Source organism: Pseudophryne corroboree, chromosome 5, assembly GCF_028390025.1.
Source record: "Pseudophryne corroboree isolate aPseCor3 chromosome 5, aPseCor3.hap2, whole genome shotgun sequence".
Classification (NCBI taxonomy): domain Eukaryota; kingdom Metazoa; phylum Chordata; class Amphibia; order Anura; family Myobatrachidae; genus Pseudophryne; species Pseudophryne corroboree.
In genome coordinates this window covers 80,938,158-80,947,505 of record NC_086448.1, presented here as the reverse complement: position 1 = coordinate 80,947,505, position 9,348 = coordinate 80,938,158, and the positions used below count along the sequence as shown (strand labels likewise).

The 9,348-nt window shown below is 45.8% G+C and overlaps 1 protein-coding gene across 2 annotated transcripts in view; it reads right to left on the bottom strand.

Annotated features, from left to right (window-relative positions):
- Nucleotides 1–3,233: 3,233 nt before the first annotated feature.
- PPP1R9A (protein phosphatase 1 regulatory subunit 9A) overlaps nucleotides 3,234–9,348 on the bottom strand; it is a 367,558-nt gene continuing 361,443 nt past the window's right edge. For both annotated transcript variants that reach the window (XM_063921405.1, XM_063921406.1), the window contains exon 17: nucleotides 3,234–8,829. In XM_063921405.1, coding sequence (XP_063777475.1) covers nucleotides 8,623–8,829 — 207 coding nt within the window. In that variant the 3' untranslated portion in view covers nucleotides 3,234–8,622. The remainder of the gene's footprint in view (nucleotides 8,830–9,348) is intronic.

Here is a 9,348-nt window from a genome sequence, read left to right as displayed (position 1 = left end):
GGGAAGGTGGCCCCTCTCAGCTCTAGGCCCCATAGCAGCTGCACTCCCTGCAATTATGGTAGCTACGCCCTTGTATATAACACATGTAGCTGTGACAGGGAAGGTGGCCCCTCTCAGCTCTGGGCCCCATAGCAGCTGCACTCCCTGCACCTATGGTAACTTGCCGAGTTCGAGAACCACTGCCCTACAGTCACTATGAGGAGCACGGATGCTGACTAATAGGAATAGCACACCTGGGCATATGGTCACCCTACAGTCACTACCAGCATATTTTTGGGTTGCGGGAGGAAATTGGAGAAGCCACAAACTCCACACAGTTTTACTCATGGTAGGAATTGAACCCATGACCTCAGTGCTGTGAGGCAGTAATGCTAACCATTATACCTACTGCAATCCCATAGCCTGCTATAGTGTCTTCGATGATTGCTCAATTTAACAAGAGGCTGAAAGTTTGGCTTTCCTCCGCTAGGTAAGGCCATCTTCAGGCTTCCGGTGAAATCGAGATAGTCCTTGCAGTGGTGGTGGGGTTTTTGGTGGTAAGCAATAATACAGATTTTTAGTTAGCACCCATTTTTTTTCCCAAACATAAACCTCATAATTAAAGCAGCAATCCCTTTATTTTTTACATAAATCATTATAAGAAACAGCTTGGTGGCTACTTTTCCCTTGGTTTGTTTCTTCTGCTGCTTTTAATGACTGATAATTCTGCAGATTTTCTACAGTGTTATATGCCTAGCTTGGCAGCCACATGCACATGGCACATGGTTTCATGAGCGGAGGCTTCAGAACACCCCTTTGAACTATGGCCCTCATTCCAAGTTGATCGCTCGCTAGATACTTTTAGCAGCCATGCAAACGCATAGTCGCCGCCCACGGGGGAGTGTATATTCGCTTTGCAGGAGTGCAAACGCCTGTGCAGCAGAACGCCTGCAAACACATTTTGTGCAGAACAAGACCAGCCCTGTAGTTACTTATTCTGTGCGATGATTGCTGCGACGAGTGATACGGTAATGACGTCAGATACCCGCCCAGCAAACGCCCGGCCACGCCTGCGTTTTTCCAAACACTCCCAGAAAACGGTCAGTTGACACCCAGAAACTCCCTCTTCCTGTCAATCTCCTTGCGATCGGCTGTGCGACTGAAAGCGTCGCTAGAACCTGTGCAAAACCAAGATGCTCTTTGTGCCCGTATGCCGCGCGTGCGCATTGCGGTGCATGCACAATTTTGCCTTTTTTTAACTGATCACTACGCAGCGAACAACGGCAGCTAGCGTTCAACTCGGAATGAGGGCCAATGTCTTCACTGTGACATCCTCCCCCTCCTTCTCCTTCCACTACCATCACATGGCATGCAGGGAGCCTGTGTTAGGCAGCCATGCCTTTTCTGTCCAGAGAGATTCTGGAAAGATAACGAGTTGTAGAAGGACAGCGTCAGGGCCCTACACATTTAAAGATCCGCCACCGAGCTGCCCGACGGCGGATACGGCCGACGGGCGGGCAGTGACGGGGGGAGTGAAGTTTCTTCACTCCCCCCGTCACCCGGCTCCATTGAAGTGCAGGCAAATATGGACGAGATCATCCATATTGGCCAGCATGCATAGGCGACGGGGCACCAGCGATGAATGAGCGCGGGGCCGCGCATCGTTCATCGCTGGTGACTCCACACTCAAAGATATGAACGTTATCCCGTTCAATAATGAACGAGATCGTTCATATCTTTGAGGATTATCAGCCAGTGTGTAGGGCCTATAAGAAAATAATACCAGCAGATGCATACTTAACAGATACTTAACATGCTATATAAAGAAAAAAACAATGGCCCTCATTCCGAGTCGTTCGCTCTGTATTTTTCATCGCATCGCAGTGAAATTCCGCTTAGTACGCATGCGCAATATTCGCACTGCGACTGCGCCAAGTAATTTTACAATGGAGATAGTATTTTTACTCACTGCTTTTTCATCGCTCCGGCGATCGTAGTGTGATTGACAGGAAGTGGGTGTTACTGGGCGGAAACAGGCCGTTTTATGGGCGTGCGGGAAAAAACGCTACCGTTTCCGGAAAAAACGCAGGAGTGGCCGGGGAAACGGGGGAGTGTCTGGGCGAACGCTGGGTGTGTTTGTGACGTCAAACCAGGAACGACAAGCACTGAACTGATCGCAGATGCAGAGTAAGTGTGGAGCTACTCTGAAACTGCTAAGTAGTTGGTAATCGCAATATTGCGAATACATCGTTCGCAATTTTAAGAAGCTAAGATTCACTCCCAGTAGGCGGCGGCTTAGCGTGTGTAACTCTGCTAAAATCGCCTTGCGAGCGAACAACTCGGAATGAGGGCCAAACTTCTTTTATGTGGGATTGCTGCATTACATTACATTTCTGCTTTCTACATACAACATGATTATTTAAAGCCTACAAGCTTCAATTACCTGCCGTTCAATTAACAAGAAAACACTGCTCAGGATGACTTTTTATTGCATTCATTTTCCAACAAGGATAAATACCCATTAACAAGAGGTTTATATACATTAACAAATGGCATTTTATCACAGGCATTAGCAGAGCAATCAGATGACAGCAGGTGGCTGGTCTTTAAATGTCACCAAACCCAATACAAATCATAGGGATGGGTGCCTAAAAGGCATAAAAGAACTAGTAAAACACTATAATAATCAGACACATATAAAATATCCTGGATGTCGGACTGTTTCAGTCATGCAAATAAAATATACAACAAAAAACAGAAGCACCGGAAATTGTTCACATTGCACACTTGTTTCTGAAACAAAGTATTTTTTTCATCATAAATATAAACCCAGAAAATGAAGTTTATTGGTCACAAAATTGGGATTCTGTATTGAGTACGACCAAGACTACATGGCTGTTAATGGAAAAGCTGCTTTATTTCACTATATACAAAATAGTATTACAGTGTTCCTGTCGTCTACTCACAGTGGAAGTGTTCTTGCTAGGGCTGGATTGAGGTTAGTGGGGGCCCCAGGGCAACAGACATCTGGGGGCTCCTCCCAATGCAACTGTCAATATGATATACTGGCCATATTATTAACCGGTATAATGTGCAAATGCAGCAAGCACCACAATTGTGCTGAACACACTGCAGTGCCCCCATGTTCACATTATGCCGAATAGAAATCCTCGTGTTCACATTATTCCACAGTGCCCCCCTCTACACTGGTGATGAAGCTATCTGTGCCCCCCCCCCCCCCCCCCCCCCCCGTCATTCTGGGGGCCCCAGCTGCCCTCTTAATAAACCAGGACTATTTATTGCCAACTCTCTCAAAATGTCAGGGGATCCCGAGATGCCAGAATTACAGGTGACCCTCCCCCGGATTTTGCAAAGTGCGCGTGGCAATGATGATGCGAATCAAGGTTAAAAGAATAATTTGCTATCATGCAACAGTCTATTTGTTGATCAAAGTCAGCGACTAGGCATTGGCAATGACTTTCACAGAGCTACAGCTGATGTGTTTACTTTTATTATACTTTAATGAAAGAGAGTCTGCCAGCAAAATCGCAACGTCGTTCTTAATCTCTGTATCTCTAACAGGGCGCTCAGAATGATGTGAATGCTACCGGTGATGACTTTCCTATAAAGCACCTGCTGGGTGAGGTGATCCCTGCACATAGAGTTTGCAAGTTCATCGCACGTGGCGGGATTTGGCAGGTTTGTTCTATGTCATAACAAATGGAACCAAAGCCAATTCTGTTGGGAAACTACTTTATGTTGCAACGGTCATTAGCATCACACAGTGTTTTTCTTATTGGAAACCAGTGAGTTGTAAAGGTGGTTCTCAGTACTTAAGTGAACTTTGTCTTCCCTCTACTGGGTGGGGCAACATCTTGCTTTCACAAGAAGGTAGAATCAGCGGTGTGCCCGCCAACATGTGGGGAAAAAATAAATTCCCTTCGTTTTGCTGACCCGTAGAACTTGAGATTGCCTCATCATCATACTGTAGGTGGAAACCCTTGACCTGGAGACTTAGGGCATGTGTAACATTTGATGCACTAAGACAGGGATTGTAATGAAGGTAAATAACAGTACCCTAATAATTACTGGCACTGAATTTATCACAACAGGTCAGTACAGAATCTGCCAGGACTATCTGTCCCCTTTGACTACTGCAACTTCCTACTATCTGGCCTGGCCCCCCACCTTTCCCTTCTACAACTTGTTCAACTGCACCACTCTGCATATCCCTCCACTGGCTTCCTATCTCACCCTCACCTTCAGAGCCCTCACTAACTCCTCCACTTCCTCTGACCTCATCACAGGATACACAGTCCCCTGTTATCTCTTCAATCTACCTGTGACCCACACCTTTCCTTCTCTCAATCCCACCTCCAAGACTACTCCCCACCTATGTAACTCCCTACCACACCTGACCTCACTTCCCCAACCATAAATATTTCAAGCACTGTCTCAAAACCCATCTCTTTATCTTAGCCTATTCCACACCACTTTATACCATTCCCTTTGCGTCTTCTGCCAGCACCAGACCCATGTCCACTACATGTCCTACTAGCTCCCCGGCATTGCCCTTTCCCTGTAGATCAGGGGTAGGCAAGGTGTGGCCTTCCAGCTGCTTTGAAACTACACATTTCAGCATGCCATACCACAGGTTTGCGGTTATAGCGTGCTAAAAACGCGTCCGGGCATGCTGGAATGTGTAGTTCCACAGCTGATCGAGTGCCACACCTTGCCTACCACTGTTCTAGTAAGTAAGCTCTTATGACAAGGGCCCTCTCCACCATTTGTTTCATGCTGCATTGCCTTCATCAACCTCATTTGTTCTTGATCTCATTATATGTGTGATTGTATGTCTATATTTTGTAATTCTGACTGTCCAGCGTGCAGACTTTTGTGGCACTTTGCAAATAAATGATGATGTTAATCCCTGACTCCGCTAATACAGGCTGCCGTCTCTGGGTCAGAAGCTCCCAGTTTTTCCAATAGAGGTTTAGACAGAAAGTAAAGGATATCAGCAGTACTGTGATTATACTAGTCACTAATGACAATGGGGGTAATTCTGAGTTGATCGCAGTAGGAACTTTGTTAGCAGTTGGGCAAAACCATGTGCACTGCAGGGGAGGCAGATATAACATGTGCAGAGAGAGATAGATTTGGGTGTGGTGAGTTCAATCTGCAATCTAAATTGCAGTGTAAAAATAAAGCAGCCAGTATTTACCCTGCACAGAAACAAAATAACCCACCCAAATCTAACTCTCTCTGCAAATGTTATATCTGCGCCCCCTGCAGTGCACATGGTTTTGCCCAAATGCTAAAAAATTTCCTGCTGCGATCAACTTGGAATTATCCCCCCCCCCCCCCCCTGACTGCACCTTCTACAGCAGAAGTGAGGCAGTAAAAAAAAAAAAGGGCTCGGGGCGGGGGGATTGCAATATAATTAAGCATTTTGGAAGTATGTAGTCATAAATTAGATGAAATTGGATTAATATGAAAGACCAAATCACAAGTAGAAATTATACAGTAAAATGAGTGATTATAACTTCCAATAGATGTATCAGTTAGGAGCAGTCTTCTAACAACATAAATGTACAATAGTGTATAGTATTTAGGGGTCTATGGGGGTAATTCAGATCTTATCGTTGCTGTGGGTTTTCACACAGTGGGCAAACAGGTCCAAACTGCGCAGGCACCGCAATGCGCAGGAGCATCGAACAGCTGCAACGGGATTCGCCGGTTAGCGACGGGATGGTGCGAAGGATCCATTCGCACGGGCGTACGCAAGGTGATTGACAGGAAGAGGCCACTTGCAGGTGGCAACTGACCGTTTACAGGGAGTGTCCGGAAAAACGCAGGTGTGTTCAAGCGTTTATGAGGGAGGGTGTCCGACGTCAGCTACGGCCCCAATCAGCAGGATTTAATCACACTGGAAGAATAAGTCCTTTGCTGCGCAGAGGCTGCACACACTGATTTTTAGCAGCTCTGCTACACATACAGTAGGATCGCACACTTGCACAGAGAAAAAACACTCCCCCTGTAGGCGGCGACTATCTGATCGCAGGACAGCAAAAAACGCAGCCCAGCAATCAGATCTGAATGACCCCCTATGCCTTAAAGAGAAAGAAAGTGTAGAGAGATAAAAGTGCCAGCCAACCAGCTCCTGTTATTTTTCAAACACAGCATGTGACATGGCAGTTAGGAGCTGATTGGCTGGTACTTTATCTCTGTCCAAGTTTTATTTAATGTCCTTTAATACTGATGTGATGTGTAGTTAAATTAGATACCACAAGTATGCTAGATATGCTTAGAAATCAACCGTTGCTACAGTGTGATGTAGCAAACCTTCTAAAGAGGAAAAGATGAGCAGTTGCCCATAGTAACCAAACAAGTTCTCGCTATCATATATCATATATAGTACATTCTAAAAAATGCCAGCTGGTGGGTTGCTTTGGGGAACGTTACCACATGTCCTCTTTAGAAGGCTTGATACATCTGCCCCTAAATGTAAGGTGTTGCTGGATTTAGAAGTGTTTCACACGTTTCTTTAATACAGTCCTATATATAGTAGCAGTGGACAATGAAGATAAATATACAGGATATGCAGAGAATCCCTTAGCGATGAATATATACAGTACAGGTATCAAAAACATTCACGAGTTTGTCCAATCATGAAATAAATGCCAATGCTCACAAAACACATAATAACAAAAATAATCTAAACACAGATGAGACAGCAACTTTACATGGACGTATATAATACAGAGAAAACTATATGGTACCCTGCAGTCAAATGCTACTACTCCCAGTTCAGTAGGATGACGCTGTCCAATGTGTATTTGGGGTTTGCGAGGGGAAAATCAGCCGATGCATCAGCAGCATCAGGCTCAGGGAACTGGGCAGAGAATGGGGGCAGCTGAAGAACATGTATGGTCAATGGATATTAGGCCTAGAATAAATTATCTCTGCATTGTCCTGCTAGGCCTATATAATCCAAGTAACCACACACAGGTTATCTTGGTTTTGTAACATATGTAAAATTCAGAGCTTGGCAGGAGCAAGAGAGGTCACCGGAGGACTCACCCCAGTCTAGAAACTTGGCTAGTACAGGTGGTGGGGAGTGAATGCGTCATATGACTGGAGGCCATGAGGAGATATTGTGGAGACGTTATCCAGAGTGACCAATCAGCTTGGCTACTATGGCATGCTCCACTTTCTCTCTCTCTCTCTCAGGTTTGATACATCTCCCACTGTGTCTCCTGTCTCCTGTAGTAGATGGTGCCAATCTCTACATGGGATCTACCGAAAGAGGAAACGGCGATACCTGATTAATATGCTAATTTTAATCCAAATAATGGATATATCCCTTCATCGGTTATAGACAGTTTAGGAATACTGTGACAGCCCTCTATTCTTTTTCTTCACTGCCCAATAAAGGCATGTGTATTATACTAGGAATAAAATCCCATTCACAATTACACTACCTTACTGGGGTGGCCAGGGCCTAGTTCACGCTTGTCCATGCTGGTCAATCTCCAAGTGGGGATGGCCTTCAACTACTTATGATTGGTAACCATCGATGACACCAGTGGTAAATAGTTTTAGCATCACCCGCGTATGTCCGATGTCAGATTAAAGCCCAAGTCTGCCTGTTCAATCATCCATGGCTTCCTCCTGATGGTTAAAAAACATCAGCCATCAATGGTTCACCTATTTGATGGCTATCTCCGTGGAAAGTTCCCCAGGAGAGGTGGACTGTACCATTCCCCAAGAGAGGTGGACTGTACCGTTCCCCAAGAGAGACGGGCTGTACCGTTCCCCAAGAGAGACGGACTGTACCGTTTCCCAAGAGAGGTGGACTGTCGGGATCCCGGCGGTCAGGAGACAAACGCTGAGATCACGACAGCCAGAATACCGGCAGCGAGCGCAGTGTGTCCCCACGCCATGCTTCTGGCCCGGTGGCATGGATGGTGGCGTGGAACACCACCCGAGTGGGGATTCCGGGTGGCGGGCGGGATTCCGACCGCCAGTATTTCACCGGGTGTCGGGATTCCGGCGTCTGTATCCAGACCGCCAGGATCCTGGCAACCGTCAACTTGATTGCCTCCCTTGCAAATTGTCCAAGTGCTAAAGAAACTATGTAACATCATCAACGTAATGTCATCTATTTGTGAATGAACTGCATAAATTTAAATAAATTATATCATATATTATTCCAGAACAGAATGAGACCATTTCTCCCGCTTATAGGCAGTGACAGATACGATAAAAGACATGAGCTTCTATCCAGTTTCTTAATCCATAAAAATAAAACGCTCATTCATTTACCAAGCAAACATCCTGTAAACAGTAACACTGGTTGTTAAAGCAACCACGCTGAATATACAGAGCTAGAATGAAGAACAAATCAGTGAAAGAAGAGGAGTTGGCGCCCAGCGACAGATAGCTCCCAATACTATAATGTTTGCAGGACCCAGCTATGTGCAGGATGGTGCCAGGGTGTTCATCAAAACGTTGATATGATAACTACAGAAATCTCTTCCCCACCTGTCCAATAGCGGCATCTCAGTAGGCCTGTGCAGTACCTGGAGATGCACACTGAGCTCTTATCATGGAATTGTCCTATTCACACTTATAGTACATTAGCTATGGCTCAGGAGTGCTCTGTGCACCTTCCGTTGAGCCATCTTCTCGCCTCGCTCTCAGTAACTGCTGGTCTTGCTCCTTTTTCCGAAGCCGCTCTCTTTGCTTCTCCGCTTTCTCGTTGGCCTTTCGGACTCTGTCGATTGTTCCTTTCATGTCTTTGATTTTTTTTTTTATGATCGCTCTTTCTTGAGAATTTACCCCGAGAGCCTAAGGAAAACCAGCATTTGTGACACGAGGGTTACTTAGATGGCACAGGTTAAAGTGAATATCACTTTTTCATTATTTTGTAAGGGTAGAATAGTAAGCTCTGTATGAGTACATGTAAAAGTAACACGGACAAGTTCTTGGTGTCGGTTTCAACAGAAAATATGTGATTTATATGTATAGTAGTGGCCCGATTCCGAGTCGGATGCAGCGGTGATGTCGGACGCAGGGGAGAGATGTTATACGTATGTGCATGCCTCTTAGTCGCGTCGCACGTCCTAATTCTGTTCGTACGGAGTCGCAGAACAAATACAGATTCACGGAAGTAGAAAAGTAAGGGGAGCCCTTGAATGGTGGCTGGGAGGTAACAGAGGGGTGGCTAGACAGGCAAATATAGATGCTGAGGCTTAAGGGCGTGTTGCAGGCATGTTGCTGAAAGCGGTTGCGTACAAAGACGCCGAACGGCGTTGGGGGAAGGGAGGAGAGCAGGAAACGCAGTGACGTCATAGCCATTTTCAGGGC